Source organism: Cynocephalus volans, chromosome 1, assembly GCF_027409185.1.
Source record: "Cynocephalus volans isolate mCynVol1 chromosome 1, mCynVol1.pri, whole genome shotgun sequence".
Lineage (NCBI taxonomy): Eukaryota > Metazoa > Chordata > Mammalia > Dermoptera > Cynocephalidae > Cynocephalus > Cynocephalus volans.
The window spans coordinates 244,520,213-244,540,112 of NC_084460.1; the positions used below are offsets into that span (position 1 = coordinate 244,520,213).

The 19,900-nt window shown below is 41.4% G+C and overlaps 1 protein-coding gene across 4 annotated transcripts in view; it reads right to left on the reverse strand.

Moving 5' to 3' along the window:
* Positions 1-13,058, reverse strand: part of NFE2L2 (NFE2 like bZIP transcription factor 2) — a 28,267-nt gene extending 15,209 nt beyond the window's left edge. The window contains exon 1 of one of the 4 annotated variants that reach the window (XM_063107573.1): positions 12,834-13,058. In XM_063107573.1, the coding sequence (XP_062963643.1) occupies positions 12,834-12,878 (45 nt within the window). In that variant the 5' untranslated portion in view covers positions 12,879-13,058. Of the gene's footprint in view, positions 1-11,628; positions 11,651-12,146; positions 12,308-12,662; positions 12,790-12,833 lie in introns of those variants that run through there. The other 3 variants (XM_063107592.1, XM_063107583.1, XM_063107600.1) reach the window with 3 other exon arrangements.
* Between the last annotated feature and the right edge of the window lie 6,842 nt (positions 13,059-19,900).

Here is a 19,900-nt window from a genome sequence, read left to right on the forward strand (position 1 = left end):
GCTTCCAGTCCCCAACTGGGATTAGGTCACATCACTTTACAGTAATCCTTGGCCTCAGTTTCATCATTTGGGGGTGGGTTAGGTGATCTCTAAGATCCCTTCCTCTAAATGCCTCTGATTCTATGAATTCCAAAATATAAGTCTGAAAACTAATTTTCAATTTTAAAAAATAGGCTAATTTCAGCCTATTTTACTTGTAAGATTCTCTAAAGCAGCACTAACAGAAATATAATGCAAGCCACATACATAATTGTAATTTTTTTAGTAGCCAAGCCTCACAAAAAAATTACATTTAATTTTAACAATATTTTTAATACAGTATCCAAAAATTATTTTTGCATGTAACCAAAATTTAAAAATTGAGATATTAGAAGTGACAAATACGCTCAGCAGACTACAACAAATCTTATCCAACATAAGATGAAATGTAGTCCAACCAAAACAATTAAGGTATATTTAAGAAAAAAAATTTTATACTGCTGTTTTTAAATTTAAATCTAAATTCATTAAAATAAAAAATGAATTTAGTTCCTCAGTTGTACTAGCCACATTTCAAGTGCTTAGAAGCGACAAGTGGCTGGTGGCTGTGTTGCTGGACTGGAAGCTCTGCATGAGTGTGAGCCCTCCACACTCTTCAGGGGCAAATTTAAAGGTAGTATTTATATTGTTAGCAATTATTTGTAAAAAGCTACTTCAATGCCCTGAAAGATCTGGTGTGAGTCTGAATTACTAAGAGGACTTATATTCAGCAATGTTATGGTCCAGATTATACACAATTACCATGATTACTGCAAAGGTCACCTGAAGAATGGATAGAAATAAGGGGCCTTAGAAGATAGGAGAGTACTATCTGTTCCAACTAAGGATAAAAATTAACGCCGAGTTCAGAAATTATATTTCAACTGCTTTCAGATGTAAACTTGAAAATGAACAGCACCCACTGTCATTGCCAATTGCCAGGCAGCAATTTGGACCTCTTAAAAAGGAAATTATCATTAGCATATGTATCACACTTCATTCTCTTAAAACCAACACAGGAACATTTTCCTTAATGTAAATATTTTCAATTAACCCACTAAATAATTATGCAGGAACAGCAGTTACCTGGTGAGCCTTCACATTAAGATTTGAGAATGAAAGATCACAGTATCAAGATTCTAAGTCCAGACAAAGACAGGTATGACACAGTCTAAGAAGTAGTATTGGCTACCATTTATAACACACTTTCTATGTACCCTGCACTATTCCAAGCACTCCTATCAATTACCTTATTTACACAAATACCAATCCTGCTGGTGGACAGTATTATCATCACTGCCATTTTGGAGTAAGGAAACTGAAGCACGGAGATGTTAAGTATTTTTGCCTGAAGATACCCACCCAATAAATGTGACAGTGAGATCCAACCCATATTTTTCTTACAGAACCAGAGTTCTTATCCTCTTACTTTAGAATAAAGCCAGGCTTCCCTAGGGAGGCTGACGGTGCAGTGCAAAGCACTCTGGCTTACAAAGACATGTAGCGGACAGTTGGGTACGCTGCTGCTAACTAGCTATATGGGATGACTGTGCCCTAGCCACCTAATCTCACTGTGCTGTTCCTGTAAGGGAAAACCAAGACAATACCAGTCCTCACAGAATTCTTTTTCATATGAAAAAAAGCTATATGAATACCCTGAAAAACATAAAGAACAACCCAAGGGTGAAGTATTAATGCTATTAATAAACTCAACTCCTGTTGCAGATGTCAAATGACCATGAGAGACATCTTTTGAGGCTTCTGGGTCTAACCACTATATATGAAAAATAGAACGTGAGGTCATAACTTGTTTATGTGTCAGACATTTGCATGGCAACAACAAAGACTGGTAAATGCAAAAAAATCTTCAATTGTGTCATCTCCCTCAAGGGTTGCCTTAGAAGGTTTTCTTTCCCTTCACCACTCTGCCCTTTTTTTCAAGGCTGAAGTTACTTAGGGGTAGTTATTACAAAAGAAATATTTTAAAGCCTTTAAAGAAGGGGTGGCGGAAAGGAAGAGGACAAGGCCACATGGGTCAGCTCAGTTTGTGTTTGGATTTGGCCTTACATTAATGCACTTCCATAACCCAAATTCTTTCTGCTACATACATAACTTGCCTGTGGATACACCGTGTTGCTGGGTCTACAAACCCAGTGTAAGAAATCTGCCTACAAGTGAAGGAGTGGGCCTGAGAAGGAGTTCTATGAGATGGCTTAACAGTCCTTCTAAAGTACAGGGAACCCAGTGGACAGGCTAGAGGGTCCCCCAAAGGAGCATGGGCAGTGTGGGGGGACTCTGCTGTTTCAGGACACATGCAAGGCCTTGCCGTGGGGTGGTTTTCTGTCTCAGGAGGCCTCAGTCTCCACAACAACCAGGCCCTTGCAATAAGACCAGGACATGCATAGGGAAAACCACGGGAGAACAAATAGTTTATAGCAGAGAGCAAAAAACAGCATTATGCCATTATGCAGCTAGAATTCAAGGAAGAACTTTTCCCAAGTGGGCCAAGGAAATCACAGATCCCCACACATTCAAACATTCCTTACAAAGAAGAAATATAATTACGATAATAATCATAGCCACCACTTGTTGAATGTGTACCATGTGCTAGATCCTGTGTCCAGTTCTTTATCTTATTTAATTCTAAGAATACTATGCCACAGGTACAATCCACAATCTAAAGAGGATGAAACTGAAGCACACCTTCACCTATACAACAGGGAGAATGCTCCCTATATCACCAGGTGTAATAAGGAATGCACAGGACAAAAACCATTGGTTAAACACTTAACACCATGCCCAGCATGGGGAGAGTCCAAGAGACTGCAGCTGCATCATCAATACTGCTAGACCACACATCTGTTTGCCTGGGGGCTCACAAGCAAAGCCCATAGGAGAGAGAAGAGAGGATATTGTCCCTGTTTTTTCTTTTCTTGAGTGAATGCTGCTAATCATAGTGCCTGGAAGCCAAGAGTCAACCTGTTACAGTTGACTGAAGACAGTAAATCGATCTTAGAGAAGGACAAAAAGAGAGAAGCTCCCTCTGTGCCACCTTGGGGAGGAAAACAATCCATTCTTAAAGCAAAACAGCAACTTCTGGCTGGTTTTTTCTCTCCTTTCATCAATGGAATGAATACACTGCCAGATGAGTTTCTGTTTAAACCCAGGAACAGCAGAGTGTGCAAGCTTCAGCATGAGTGGTTTCATGGTGGGACCAACAGAAAAGAGAAAATCCATTCCCCTCCTTTTAAAAAAAGGCTTTAACAAATTCTTTTTAAATAGCTAGCAAAGTTACGATTTAAGAGTTGCAATGACAGATCCTCAATATGTGTGCTGATGCCAAACTGACTAAGCCATCATCATAGTGCTCACACCCACACCACAGCAGGAACCCCCTCACCACCTCCCTGCCTCCAACCTGTCCATTTTCCAACTCACCCGCCATAATAACTTCCTATCCACACACAGCTCATGTGCCTTGCCCTTTCCAAAACCTTCCCTGGTTTCCAGATGCCTTGTATAAATTTGAAATGCTGTGCATGAGCACCAAAGGACCTCTACAGCCACCCCCAAGTTAACCTTTCCAGACTTACCAACTCATCTGCCACAGTCTAGCTCATACCTGCACCTTTCCTGGGGCTTCCAATTGAAGCCTGAGCCAAATGAAATCTACTAACTTAAAAAAGTCCGGTTAAAATGACACTGCCTCCAAGGAAATCCTCTCTGAGCACCCCAGTTGGAAGTGACTTTTATTTATTTATTTATTTATTTATTTATTTTTGGCAGCTGGCTGATACAGGGATCAAACCCCAGATCTTGGGGAAATGACATATTCTCATCTGCACTGTCATATATCATAGACTAGCTTGTATTAAATACGAAGCTCTTAGAGAGCAGTTAACTGACACACCCTCACATTTACTGAGCAACTATTAAGTAAGAACCAGGCATGGTGCTAGACATCAGTTACCAAAATAATAAAGTACCATCCCTACCCTAAAGCAGAGCAGACAAGAGACATTAACTAATTTATGTTAATTATGATATGAAACACCCTAAAATTCAGGTGTACAAAGAGCAAAAAGGATCAAATAGGAGGGACAGTTTGAAAAACATGTCCTTCAAGGAGTACATTTGCTGCATTACCTCAGTAGATTAAAACAACTTCATATCCTAAAAGTTCTCTAGAGTATGTAGATACCTAATAAATATTTGTGGAATAAATAAGTGTACATATTTAGGCTTAGAATTCAATATTTCCATTGTATACCTAAGGTGTCTACTAAGATTAAAGAATTAAAATTACTTAGGTAATAAAGATATCATGTTTTATCGTTTACGATCCAAATACTAGTCATAGAAAAATTACTTAACTTCATCCCCAGTAATGATACTTCAAAATTATTCTTTGGGTAATCTACTATAAATAAAGTATTATATCTTAAGAACTATGAATACACAATAAAATTAACAATAAAGTTAACAATAAAATTGATTTTTTGAGAGAATGAGATAGCATCTTCAAATATCTATTAAAGAATTTTACAATCTGAATAATACAACAATCAACATAATTGTTATTTAAGTGTATTTTCTTAGAGGATACTAGTTGTTTCTCTTAGGCTGATGGTCACAAAAAGGACAAGAAACAGGCAAACTCATTTTGCCCCCCACATTTTAGACTTTTTCCCTAAAGCATTTTCCTATTCTACAGCTTCCCAGACTCTTATCCTCACTACTCAGACTTCTTCAGAAAGTGCCACATAGAAAAGTGGTAAAGACAGAGAGAGATGGCACATGACTTTTACCTCATCTCCTTGAAAAAGAAAATAATAGTAATGTTTAGTTTATCTTTTTAGGATCAATTCCTTGCAGCTATAGGCCCGAAAAATGGCAAATACCAGCAACCAGCAGTAACAATCACCTTATCAAATAACATTGCTCTCTGTGTTAAGGGATCTGAACAAGTCACCGTGCCTGAGTAAATAAAATATACCTAGTCCCTCTGGCTTCTAGAGCTTTCATTACTTTCTATGATCTCTCTCCTACTACCCCCTTTCCTTCAGAATAAAAGGTATGAACAGGCTGCTATCTGGAGAGATGACAGGCTTCCCTACAAAGAACAAGAAAGTAATATTCTGAGACTTCCTGAGGACAAGCAGTAATATACTGGCTTCAAATTGTCTCTAGAAGTCCATGTTCCACAGTGCTTCCACTGAGCCTTCTGCCACCATCTAAGGAGCATTTGGAATTATATAGAGGTGGGAGTGGGACAATACTCCACTCCAAAGAGAAGTCCAGCACATGCACCAACAGCACGTCCACGTTGGTAAACACTGAATGAGCTCCCTTGAGGTAAGAACACTTATTTTTGTAAGGGAGTTCCTCATTATTTAGCATCTAACAAAAAGCCCATAGTCATTAGACAAGGAAAGAAAGAAGAAAGAGAGGGAAGGAGCAAAACAAGCAATGGAGAGTAGAGATTATGGATATTCAAAACCCCTGTTCTGCCACCCCTGGATTTAACCTCTTTGGATAGCCTTCCTTGTCCATAAAATGGAGATAATACCCCCATCTCTATAGATTTATCATCCGGATCAAGTAAAAGAACATGTCTAGGGCCTCGTATAGTGCTAGTAGGTTTTCAGTAAATGTTAGTTTCTTCACCCTTTTCTTCCCCATGAAATTGCCAGTTCTGTCTGTATTCAAAAGTCTTGTAACACCAAAGGCTGGTTCTTTTCACAAGTTAGTAACATGCACCAAAATAAAAGACTAATTGTTTCCTTGGTCTCCATTATCATCTTTCTCCAGCACACAATCACTGGAGCTTTATAGCACAATGCACTGTTATCAAGTGAACTTTGGAAACAAGGCAAGAGCACGTGCTACAAGAATCCTACAGAGGCAGAAGGGAGGGAGGTGAGTGAGTTTCTACCTAGGGGCGTCCTTTCTACCCACATCTCTCTGGGGAGGAAACACTAACAGGATCAATGAGAAGAGATATGTATGATGAGGTTCCCCCAGTTCTTTTTTTTTTTTTTGGCAGCAGTTGGTAATAGGGATCAAATCTGGGATCTTGGTGTTATCAATACCTAGCTGTAACCAACTGAGCTTATGAGCCAGCCCATCACTCCCACACTTTCTGACTCTCCCAAGGGGGTAGCCCCTGAATCACAGTTTGGAAGCCACTGCCCCAAGGATTCCCCCCAAACGTACAGCCTAGTAAGAAAGTTTCTAGCAGAGGATGAAGCTGTCTCTGGAGAAGAAAGAACCTGAACCTGCAGGATGGTCCTCATTCTTAGTCCTGGTCTCAGCTTGAGAACCAGCAGGAAAATAGCATCTTGGCTGGTGGGGTAGACTCTAGATAGCACAAAGTAAACCAGTCCTGTTCCAGTCCTTTTGGGTTGGTTTTTCAATGTATATTTTAATTGTGTTTCATTGAGAATTACCAAGAACAAAAACAACTTCCTCAAAAATTGGCAATTTTTCCTATTACAAGTTAAAAAGTGACAGTTTTTATTTTTAGTGGTTTTTATTGCCAGGATTTAATAGTTTGTTTTTTGCTTTTTTCCTTTTTTTTTTTTTCCTTTTTGCTAGGTAAAAAAATTCTAGACACAGCAGCAAGGCTCCCTGGCTCCAGTACTGCAAAACAAACCAACAAAAAGTACAGGTCCTTAGTTCACCCAAGCATGTGAAGAAGCAGTATAGTCCCATCTTGCATCATACTCTCTGTGCCTGTTCCCTTCACAGGAGGCAACAAAGCACTATAATCATTCCCTCTATTCTAATCCCTTAGGCTGGGAATAGGTTGGGTTCTGCATCTATGTGTGATATTATAATTTTGTGCTGAAGCACAGCAGACAAAAGTCCAAAATTGCAAAGCAAAATTCCATACCCTTTACCAGTGGGCCACCTACACAGAGTCAATATTGCCCCAAAATTCGTGTCATTTCTCTCACACAGACATTGGAGGTACTAACCCACCCTGAATGTCAGCTACATTCCTGCAAAGAAAGGAAAGGTCATTTAATGGAAAAAAATGATTCAAGAAAATACAAGAAATATACATTGCGTATAGCCTAAATGTTAACACTGAAACCCTTCCATTTTGAGGTGCTTTAAACATATGTACATCATTCAGCACAAAACTCATTAAGAACAGGTAAAAGAAAGGGATACCATTTTTTAAATCTTAAAGCAATAGGAGGGACATATTTAAAAAATTGCAAACTACTGACGACTAGAATTAGAAAAGCATGCAGCTTCCCAAGAGGTGACTAAATCCACCCTACCAAAGGGGCAAGGGTCAGGGTGAGATGAGTTGGGCCGCAGAAGCTCTATTTGGCAGCACTAGGGAGGGAGGCCATGGGGTACATGCAGGTGCCCACTCCCTTCCTGTTCCCACCCTGTCTGCAATGTAGGTATACAGGGCAGAGGCTAAACCAGCTTCAGAAGGCCCCACACCACACTCGCAAGTCTCACAAGTGGGACTGCTGTGCCATAGCATGTGCACACACATATAGACACACACACCCCTCTTGCAAACAGTCTGGAAGTTGGCCCCCGTTTCCAAATATGTAAACCAGAAAGTCATAGAGGTAAGTACAAGTGGTAGTCACTGTGGTCAGGTATAAAGTTGGACCTCATCAGGCAGATATAGAGAACCAAAAATTGGAGTTGCTAAAAGTTGCCTTGGAAATTTAAGCTGTTTGTTTTTAATGGAGGAAGAAATAAAGCCCGGGAACAAAGCACAGAGCTTCCTAGGGTAAGGCAGTGTTCTGTCCTAGCCTCCAACACGATGGGATCCCAAGCTTCTGAGCACTCTATCCTCGCTGCCTTGTCTATATGCTATTCCCAAATAGTCTAGATTGCAGGTTATCCCAGGCCACATTCCTGAAAAAGCATGGAGAAATTCTACTGACCCACTTGGGGAAAGCCTTTTGGTGTGTGTGTGTGTGTGTATGGTTGGCCAGTACGAGGATGGAACCCTGAACGTTGGTGTAAGGAAAACCTTTTGATAACAAAGTTATCACCCAAATCTTCATGAAGGACTTAAAGAGCCGATATTATACTTACTGGGTTTCAAACATTTGCCAGGCACCTTGAAACACAGTTCCCAGATTTAGGTGTTAAGTGTAAAGCTGTGAAGGTCAGAGATCATATATAAAAACACTTCCTTTCATGATTTAAGTAAGACATCCTCATCAGATTTTCTAAATCACTTTATAGAAAACTTCAGTGGGTCCGAGCACTGGGCTAGGTCCCCTAGGGCACTGGCTCTCAAACCTGACTGCACCCTGAAATCCCTTCAGAAGCTTCTATTTTATTTTTTGGGCAGCTGGCCAGTACAGGAATCCAAACCCCTGACCTTGGTGTTATAACACTGCACTCTAACCAACTGAGCTAACTGACCAGCCCCCTTCAGAAGCTTTTAAAAAACAGTGATGCCCGGGTCCCACCCCTGGAGATTTTGATTTAATGAAGGATTCAGCCTGGGCATCAGTATTTTAAATACTGATGGTGAGGTCTAATATAAGGCGATGTTTGAGAACTATTGCTGTAGGAAACAAAAAGAAATATAAAAAGTGCAAACAACTCAAATGTCCATCAACTGATGAGTGGATAAATAAAATATGGTCTATCCATACAATGGGATAGTATTCAGCAGTAAAAACGAAGTACTGATACATAGTATAACATAGCTGAACCTTGAAAACGTCCTGCTAAGTGAAAGCCAGTCACAAAAGGACAAATACTGTATGATTCCATGTATATGAAATATCCAGAATAAGCAAATCCATAGAGACAGAAATTAATAGAGCGGTTACCAACCCCTTAAAGAAATGGGAAGTGACTGCTAAGCGGTATGGGTTTTTTTCTTGTTTTTGTTTTCTATGGGATTTCTTTTGGGGGTGATAAAAACTGATTCTAGTTGCATAACTCTGAATACACTAAACCACTGAACTGGTTTAAATGAGTAAATTATGGTATGTGAGTTGCATCTCACTTAAATATGCATATCTATAATTTTTAAATACACTATTCTCAAAGCCCCAAGTGAGCTTCAACTAGACAGACTTGAGCCCTTATGCCTGCTTCAATTCAAAAGCGCCAAAACAGGGGATTAGTGATTAAATTGAGCCAAGAGGTTTCTGCTAGCTGTTTTCAACTCAAATTCTTCCCATTCTACCACTTTCCTTCAATGTAGTTTAACCCTGTCTTATTCTTACCACATCCTTACTACCAAACTTATTTTTGATCACTACTTAAGATAAACAGCCAGTGGAACAGGACAATGCACCAACAAGGCAAAAAGACCCCAATAGCTAAGAAGTTTAATTAAGAAAAGAGGAAAAAAAGTCCCTGAAAAAAGTGAGGTAGAATCTCAGACACAGCTGAAATCCCCAAAATTTTAAAAACTATTATTATATTAAGAAATAGTTCTGCCTACCTAAATTAAACCCTCCTAGGCCTCTGTGTCTTAAAAGAACCACAAGTGGTAATCCCATTGATGAACTGTAGTTAATCTCACTGTATTTAACATGGCCCACCTCCCCCTCACATACAGTTATTGTCTTGGTAAGCAGAAAAGGTGCCAACATTAATCTTTTCATTCTTGCCTCCCCTCCCCCCAGTTTTTTGCAATTTATCCACTTTTTAAAGTGTGAGCTTTTCCTCGTGTTTAAAGTTTAACTAGTCTTGGCTCACTTTGGAACTGGTGTTTAGGAGCCTATGGAGTCACACTACATAGGTTTGAATTCTATCTGAGCCACTCAATAGCTGGGTCACTTGAGCAGGACTCTTGGCTTCTCTATGCTTCTTTACTAACCTGGAAACAGGAGACGATAGTACTTCCTGTGGGGTTCAGGCAAAATTATGCATGTGAAGCAATCAGCATATTGCATGGCCACAGGGAAGTGCCCAATAACTTACCTATTATCATATCAGTGCCAAATTCTTCCTGCGCACTGAAAAGTTAACCTACATTCAAGGAAAAATCAAAGAGGAAATTTTTTTAATGCAAAACCCCCTTTAATCATGTTCAGTCAGGACAGAGGAAATTCCCAGGAAAAAAAATGTGCCGATAGTCCAAAAGAGTTCCTTTTCTCATGCAGCTTTAAGTATAATATATCCTTAAATAAAAACAAATATTAAGAAAAATGATGTATTTGGCTATCAACTCTTCTTGGTAATCCTAAGAAAAGAGGGTTGTTGTTTTTTTTCTTTTCAGCACTGTTTATAAGGACCCAAGTTAGTAAGAACGATTTCAAAATGCCCAAGTTATTTTTAATGCAGAAAGACTGTGCGAGTATTGCATTTATCCTCCTACATGTTGCATCCATAATCTTTCAAAAGATTTTTCACGTATCTAAAAAGTCAAGCTGTTTTTTGCTTAACATTCATTCAGGAGATGAGAGGCTCATCCTAATTTTGTCATCTTATTTTCTTGACTTTTAAAAAATAATCTTACCTGTCTAGTCCAAGATGAACTTCATCCCACATATACAAAAGTACTTTTATCTCTCCAAGACACCTTTGAAAAGAGTAATGGATAGCTGCTTCCACTTAACAGAGATACAGAATCTAAGGCTCTCCTTGCTGCTCTGCTCATCAACACATCCTCTACACAGAGGGTGAAACCTGTTCTAGTACCACTTCACATGTGGACAGTTTCTTTGACCTTTTGTCTCTGTTCAAATTTGACTCTGTTCAAATCTTTCTGTATTACAAATAATGATTTAATAAGAGTCATAGTTATTAGACATGAAATCAAATCTAAATTCTACTCCATTTTTTAATAGTCTTCAAATATGCAAATTGATACCTGATTACAAAGGCGGAAAAGCTGTTATTTTTATCAAACACAATTGCAAAATTCACATTCAAGAGAAAGTAGTACACATGTCTTAAGCACTTTTGTACATGGAATGTTATATTATACAGTAAAGAAAGAAAACATTTTAAAATAACAGGGGGCTCTAGACTACAACTCCTGAAATTAGGAAAACTAAAGTTCCCTTGCATTATATATCCTTTTGTCAAACAAGCATTCCTATAGATTACTCTTTAACAACAGCTAAGTCGGAAAGTACGATTTACTTCTTCAGTGGGAACCAGGGTGTATACAATTCCAATCATTACTGGGGGAAAGCTTAAGACAAAGAACTTTAAAGAAAAAAGCGCAATTAATACACTGTCAACAACTTAAAACCTTATATTAGATCCTTGGAATCAACCTAAAACTTTATATTTAAGAACATAAACACATTTACAGTACCCATCAAGTTACACGTTTCCTTGAGCCAAATTTTTTTTAAAAACCCAGTCACAAAAAAAATTAGAAATATAAATACCTGTTCTTTTAAAACGTCTTAGAAAGTATGAACGAACAGAAAACTGGTTCTCACTTTTATAACAATTTACAGAACTTATTAGCAAAGTATTAAACACAAATGTCCCACCCTCTGCCTTTGCAAGAAATTGAAGCAAATTCTCAAACAGAAAAGGAAAAATATATAAAGCCATCCAAGGGGGAAGTAACAGCTGAAAGCAAGAAATTTAGTCAGCTTAAAAGCCATCCAAATTCTAATCTACACTCACAACTCTTACCCTTGACAGCACAGAACAGAATATCCTGCCTTACACATTTTGGAATTGCAATTCCGAAACGCAAAATCCAAAGACAAAGCCGCCCTGGGGAAAATAACAATTGCGCAACAGATCAACAGCTCCAACTTGTCCCTTGGCCCCGGCGCGGCGAGGTTTGCACGCTATAAAGCAGGAAAGGGCCAACCGAGGGCCCCCGTGACAGCCAACCGGCCGCTGTCGCGGAGGCCGAGGCCATGCACAAGCGGTGCGCCCCCGGGAGGCACCGCGCCCGGAAAAAGCAGCCCCAGGCGCGGAGGACTCTGACCTCAGCCCTCGCCTGTACTTCCCGACGCGTTGCGAGGAGCCACCCCGGGTCCCCGAGCTCAAACCTCTCCCCCGGCCAGAGGGAGCGCGCTGGGCCCGGCTCAGCTGCCGCACGTCGGGGCCTCCGAGCACGCTAGCCACTTCATGACCTCTCCCACTCCCGGGGGCTGGGCTTTCTAGCTCAAGGCCGCCAAAGAGTGCGCCGATAGACTGACCGATTAATTACTTCGCAAAGAAGCACCCACAGACGGCCCCGCGGGGTGGGCCCAGCGCGCCGCAGCCCGCGCCCGCGGAGGTCGCGGGGCCCGGGGTCGACTGCGGCGGCAGAGGAGGGGTTCGGGATCCCAGCCCGGAGGAGACCTCAGCTCCCCCGAGAGCGGCCCCGTGACTAGGCACATTTTTGCCGGCTCCGAGGCGGGGGAACCGCGCAGCCCCGGAAGGGCCGGGCCGCGCCGGCTCAGACCGCCAGCGTCCGCCCCCTCCTGCCCGGCCGCCTCCGGGGCAGCTCAAACTCCGGGGGCTGGCCGGGGGTCTCGCGTCCTAGCTGCGTGGGCCTGGGGCGCGGGCAGCGACGCCCCCTCATCCCACGCGCGCGGGGTCCCGGTCCTCCCCTCACACCCCCACCCAGTCGCCTTCGGGGGCCGTGGGCACGTTGTCGGTCGGACTCCCCCGCCGCCTCCCCACTCCGTCGCTGCCCCTTGGGTCCCCGCTGTCTCTCCTCCCCCACCCACCTCCCAACACCGGCGCAAGCGCGGCGGTTACGGTGCGCTGCCGCTGCAGTCCTGGCTCCGGGCACAGACGGCAAGAAGAGGTGGCTTCGGCGGTCCCTCCCGGCCGCGGCCCCCTCGCGCCCCAGTCCCCGTCCCGGCGCCACCATGGGGCCCTGAGGGCCGGGGCAGCACCTGCTGGGACGGTAGTCCCGGCGGCGGCAGCTCCAAGTCCATCATGCTGATCTGGGGGCCGTGCGTTGAGGCTCCTCGACGGCGGCCCTGTCCCGACTGCCGAGGCGCGGCACGGACAGGGCGGCCAGGCGACAGCGGCGGATCCTCTAGGCTTCCCGGCGCTCGCAGCTCGGCGACACGGCCCGAGGTGCCAGGCCGGGCTCTGGCCCGCCCCCCCGAGGGCGGGGCAAGAGCCTGGGCCTTTCCTTTCCCCGCCGGCTGCGCTGGCCGCGCTTCCGAAAATCCCCCACCCCCGCCCCGGCTGACGCAAGAAGTTCGCGGCCGGGAGCGGGAAGGGGCGGCGGGCGGGGGTCTCGGCGGGAGGGGTGTCGAGAGGAGGCCCCGCGCTCAGTTTGCTCTCCCCCGCCCGAGAGATTAGGAGTTGTTTGCCGAAGGTCGCGGGGTTCGGGCGCTTTGAAACAATTTAAACAGTTGGAACAAACACACCCGGAGACTCCGTAAAGGCGCTGGTATCCGAGCTGCGTCTCCCTCATTCGGAGTCACAGAACCTTGCCCCCTTTATCTTACTGCACCGCCCGAGAGTGGCGCCAGCTAGGTGGCCGGGGCTAAAGGCTTGGACCCAGGCCCTGTGCACCGCCAACTGCTCTTGAGCCCTCGGTTCCCAACGGGGCTGGGGCCAGTGGGCCCTGCGCGGGGGAGAAACGGACCGCGCCTGGAGCTCGTGCTCAGAGTCACCTCTAACGCCCTCCGCCTGGTCCCTCGCGCTCCTACTCTGTAGGCGCTGGTCGCCAAGGGCAAACGAAGTCTCTTTGGGTCGGAGATAGGTTAGTGTTTCCCACGAAGAGCTGGGCGAAAACGGGAAAACCAAGAGCTTTCTCTTCCCACCAAAGCGCGCACCACACCACAGGTGGCGTCCTTCGACAGGGTGTAATACCACAGCGTGCTCTGATCTTTACAGATTTCTTTTTCATATACTCAAAATATGGAGGGGGAGACCAAGTTATAAAATTATACAGTAGGGCCCGTCTTGTAAACAACATGTGCCTAGGAAAAAAAAAATGGAAGGATGGTCACCAATACGAAGGTACTTCAAAAAGTTCATGGAAAATTTTGAAGTGCGTTGTATTTAATAGTTGTAAGATCATGAATGAGTCTTACCTTTCTCCCTTACTTTGTTTTAAATCTACAATAAGTATTTATTATGTCTTACATTTAAGACAATTATTTAAAAGTTATTGCCCATAGATAACTTACAGTATTTGAAAACAGGAATACTGTGAACTCATTTACAAGATTTAAAGATTTAGATAAATGGTTTTGTTTTGTTTTTTCTTTTGTATATTAACTTTCTAAGTCCTTAACAAGCCTGGTTTTTAGTTTCTAGCTTCTTGGAAGTATTGAAAGCCAAATAAAGGAGATAGCAGCAGCAGTGTTTTTTACTATTTTGTTAGAAAACCTGACGGGGTGGGGGAGCGGGCAGCAAAGCCGGAAAAACTGGAAAGAACTCACTTTCTCTTGGTTGCATAAATTTGACACTCCCAGGATTTAGGTATGAATGTATATGTTCAAATATTCCTTGAGATAAGTAAAACTTTAATTATTTGTAACTGAAGCAAACTTCGACTTCTGTTAAATCCTTTCGACTGTTATGTGCATACCTCCAAAATGATCTACATGCTGAAAACAAGCTTAGGAGAAAGTGTTTACAAAGAACCTAACATGAAAGATGCAGAGACATAATAAAGAAATGACATTTCTGTGTCAAAGAAGGAAACAAGAGTATATTGTTAACAATTGAAGTTACTTATTAAAACTACTACATCAGAGAAGGTAAACAATGAGCCCAGGAAACAGGAGATACAAAAGTCGTATATGACAGGGCTACTGCCTACAAGGGGTTTATAAAGTATTTAGAATTTCTTTGTTAAGCATCAAAATTTCCATTGAGTTTAGATGGAATGAAATAACCTTTACTATTACAAAACTGCAATTTGATGGAAATATATTATTTCAGGCACCTGCAGAGTAAATATTTTCAAAGGGAAGGGAGCAATATGATAAGAGTCTGAACATGTTTAAGAAAAATAAACACTAAGGAAAAGCTGTTGGCATTGAATGGTGTTTCAGCACCAGAAAAGGGAACCCCAGTCTCAGACCACCCATGTTAGGGAGGTTCCCAGTCTTTGTAGATACTGAAGGGCCATTGTCTTCGTGTGAAATCCCAAGCCCTTGCCTTAAACTTGCATGTTGTGCTAGAGGGGCATAGACACTGCATGTTGAAAAGCTCCAGGGGAACAGAAAAGAGGAGGTACTGGGGTTTTGTTTTTGTTTTGTTTTGTCTTGTCTTGTTTGTAGGTGCTGCCTGGTACCATGGGAGCCTTTTTTACTGCCAGGCTTTCCTAGCTACTATTTTATTTTTCCCCCAATTGGTTTGACATTCTACTCACCCTTGTACCTTTTCATTGATGTCTGAATTCTTTGCTGTCTTTAGAAAGACAGTACTCCATACATGCTTGAGATATGTCAGAATTGTGATACCTTGCTCCAGAGAGAGTTGTCATAAAAAATAAGCACCTTCAAGTAAGCCTTGTGTGTACACAAAGTTTAGATAATGATGATTCACTGATTTATTTGTTCCACCTTCTTCTCTGTACTCTAATTTGCCAAGTTGCAAGGCCCAAGAAAGTACCAACTGTTTCATAATCCTCCATCACTTTGAGCCTTCTTCCTCTTACTATCACTTCCCCTCTCTTGTGTTTCGTGTTGGAGCTGGAAAATATTCAGACTGTTTTGGAATTATAGTTGAAATTCTACTTTGTCCAGCATGTTGGATAGCAAGTTTCCAAAGATGGCTCTCAATAAACCACCCTTCCTGATACTGAGGCTCTTGTGCAGTACCCCCACGGTGACCCAAGGCTGTCCCTGCAACTTGCTTTGGAATAAGGCCAGAAGTGATACTATGCCAGGTCTCAGCCTGAGACTGAAAAAGGCCTGACAGCTTTTAATTTTATACTCTTGGAAGTCAGCTTCTGTTGATGGACAGAGAGGCCATGGGGAGAAGCCATGGAGGATGAGACTCTAAGTCTAACCAAGTGGAAAGAGAGGCTGTATGAACCAAGGCACCAGACATGTGAATGAAGAAGCCGTCTTGGACTTTGCAACCCACCTACTCAAGCCCCCAGAGGACTCCAGCGCCAACTGCTATCTGACTGCAACCACATATGAGAGTCTCCAAGCAAGATCAGCAGAAGACTACCCAGCTGAGCCCAGTCAACATGAAGAAGTAAGAAAGATTATAATTAATTGTTTTCAGCCACTAAATTTTGGGGTGGTTTGCTACACAGCAATAGATAACCAAAACAGCATATATTGACTATCAAAGGCAAGCTTTCTCCTGGCTGCTTTGTTTTTTACCATCGTTAGGATGGTACTTTGTGATTTAATAGAGTCTCAGACTCTCAGAAGAGAATTGACTTCCCTGGAAATGAGGAAGGTATCTTTCCCATAATATATACTTGTTGCTACATATAAAGGAAATGACCTCATCACAGCGTGCATCAGTTCCATGTCATTAGACAGATGATGGTGAGATGCTCTCCTTATCAAAATACACTTCAGGAATACAGACATTTCATCAGTGAAGTAGATGTAAATACAAACGCATACAAAGTTTCTGACCCTGACATGACCTCACTTATATCAGTTATGTAAGATACTTGCCAAATATCTGCCAAGGGAATTTGAAGTTGAGGAGCAACCTGCCCAGTGGATAAAATGAACTCCAGTACAGTAGTGTTCAGAGTAATTGGTGTATTAATTTAAAAACATACCCGTAACATTGGTTCCTTGGCATGCACACCTAACTTGCAAACTACCGGAACAAAAAACTGTACATCTCCAAAGCCAGTTTTAACTTGTATAGTTTCCTTCTCATAATAGAAACAATGCCCTGCAGGAACAGCAATGCAGTGAGTAAAGGGGGGGGGAACAGATTAAAAGGATCCTTTTGAATTATATGTGTTGATATATATAAATATTATAAATATAAATATCTGTGCATAGAAAAAAAAAGACTGAACTTATATATTCCAAAATGTTAACCGTAATTATTCTGATTAGTTAGAGAATAAGGATTTTACTTTTCTCATTTTTGCCTGTCTATGTTTTCCTAAATAAATATGCATTACTTTTATAATAGAGAAAAAAGGTGGGGGTGGGGTGTGTAGGGGTGAGGAAGGAACACTTGCTTTTCTCCCAAGCTACTGGGTCCATTATATTTTCAAAAAATTTTAACCACAAGCTTTGCACATCTTTTCATTCTGTATTTACTTTAATGGAACCTGGAGAATTCAACCACATCTTTAAGTGTGGTTGTGGTAAACGTCTAAAGATCCTTTTCACTTTCGATTTACTGCCATATTTGCAAAGTTTTACTCAGCAGAGTAGGAGTTCCCAGGCAAGGACAGAATTTTATAAGTAGAGACTAAGACTGCAGCTTTGGAGTGATACGCAAAGTTGCTCGTAGATAACATTGCTGTGTGGGAAAAATAAAATACAGAATAACGCCGATGCCTAGAGCTATGTCTTCAAGGCTCGTTCCCAAATATTAATAATGGAGGGAGAATACCAGATAATTTTCACATTCGTCTTTGTATTTTTCTGTATTGTTCATTATCTTTACAGAAGACATTTTTAGAGTTGGGGGAAAAAACAGTTTTCATTTTGGACAAACAAAAAGCAGAATGCAATGAGTGGAAGAGCAGAGCATCCTCATAAACAGGCTTGCAGACAAAGTCTATAACATTCTTGGAGGCTGGAAAGTGAAAAAAGGAAATAATATTTGCCAAGGTGTTTGTCTTCTGGCATTTTCTATTCCATGGTCTCTCGTGCTGCCATTTGAATAATATTAGAGTTAAACCTTAGACATCTTCTGGCCCAGAGATGGGAAGTAAGTTTAACTTTGGTTGCTAACTCTGATTGCTTGGTAGTGGCTGCCTGCAACGCTTTGCTGAGAAGTATTTAGAAGTAGCAATTTGGTAGAAAAAATTCAGCGATCAATTAACAATGTCTGCCATGGGCACAGAATTATGGGAATGGTGGCACATATCTGGTAGTTTTCCTCCCTGATCTAGCTCAACCTTCTATTTTTACATTTGAGGAAATTGAGGTGTTAGGTGGTTACTGATGATCACTGAGCTAGGTATTGGCAGAACCAGAAAAAGAATAACAGTTCCTGACTCTTGGTACTATGTTTTTCCCACACAGCAAATTGACTTGGACTTTTGAAAGCAAATCTAGTACTGGGCCAGACCTAAAGGGTCAGGTATAAATTTTATTTACATGTTAGCATGTTGTTTTTGAAGGAGACTAATAATCCAGTTTATTAATGATAATAATTATTACATATATTTTATGAATATTCCCTACAAATCAGGGAAATGTGTTTAGGCCCACTATTATAAATCAGAAGGTGACAGAATAATTATATGACTGGCTCAAATCTCAAGAAAATTATTATCTGAAAATGGCTGGTTCCAAAGCCCAGGCTTAGTCCACTTTAGGTCAGGTCTCTGTAGAGTATCTCAGCTTGTGCTGTATTTACTGAGAGTACTCACAGCAAAGCTCCCTGAAGATTAAATTTTTCCACATTCTGTTTAATTGATTCCCCATAGACAGAATTATAAAGTATTTTTCACCAGAGAGAAAACTTGCAAACAAATATGAGAACAGGATACCTACATTTAAGAACTTCAAAATGAAGGGTAGGGAGAAAGTAAATGGGCTGTTTGCAACTTTAGCCTCTCTACCTAATGGCTGTGGTTTTTTTATTCTGTTTTAATGAAAATGTCTAAGAATAAGGTATAAAAGGTACTGACAAGACTATAAGCTATTGCAACCCCTGCACTTCTTCCAATAAATCAAATTCCTCTAGCTGTATGCTTTTAAAAAGCCTAACATGCAGGTCACTTTAATGTAGGTTTAGAACTGTCCCTCCTGGTAAGATTCAGGTGATTGTTCATCAGGTTTTCTCTCTCTTGATGAAAGATGAAATATTTCAGTCTTTGGAGTTCATAAGCTTTCAAAAATTTGTGATGATAAATTTATGAATTCACTTGCCTTTTTTTTCCTGCTAACATTTATTATGTGCTTCCTATGTATTATAACCATAATTTTTTGATTCTTTATTTCTCTACAACATACTAGGGATATGAACAGCAATAGCAACAAAACAAAAACAACAAATATTTATTGAGAGCTGACTATGGACCACGTACTTTATATGGGTTATTTTATTTAATCCTCTCAGAAAACCAAACACATAGGTTACATCTTTACGCCACTTTAGAAATGAGGAAACTGATGCCTGAAGAGGCTAGATAATTTTATCTATGGTCAAGCAGTTAGTAAGTAGCTGAACATGTCACTGACTTTAAAATTCTTAAGCGTGAAGATATAGTGCCTCTCATGGATGTTTCAAAAAATCACAAGGATTAATTATGGAATTCAGATTGAAATATTTTCTGAAAGGTTTTGCCAAAAAATCCAATTTATTATTCGTTTAATAAGTAATAGTTGGATACTCAGTGAAGGCACCATGCTGGAGGTTTGAGGAAAGACTAAGTTGAGTTAAATATGGATTCTACCCTTAAGGTCCTTACAGTCTGGTAATAAAACATCATAATTGCCCACAGACAGAAGTAGCTAATGGCACAGAAGAGGCAAGCAGTTGATCTGTCCAACCTAATGGCAAAGGGTCAGAGTTTTCTCTTTTCATTTTATGCAAAGTCAACACAACTTTTAAAAAAGCTTTATTGAGTTATCATTGACATAAAATAAATGACATATATTTAAAATATACAGTTTGATAAGTACACAAACACACACCTATGAAGCCATCACCACAATTAAGATAATGAACACATTCATCATTCCCAAAAATTCCCTTGTGCCTCAATTAATTATTTATTTATTTATTTTGGGGCAGCTGGTATGTACAGGGATCTGAACCCATGACCTTTGTGTTATAAGGCTGCACTCTAACCAACTAAGCTAAACAGCCAGCCCCC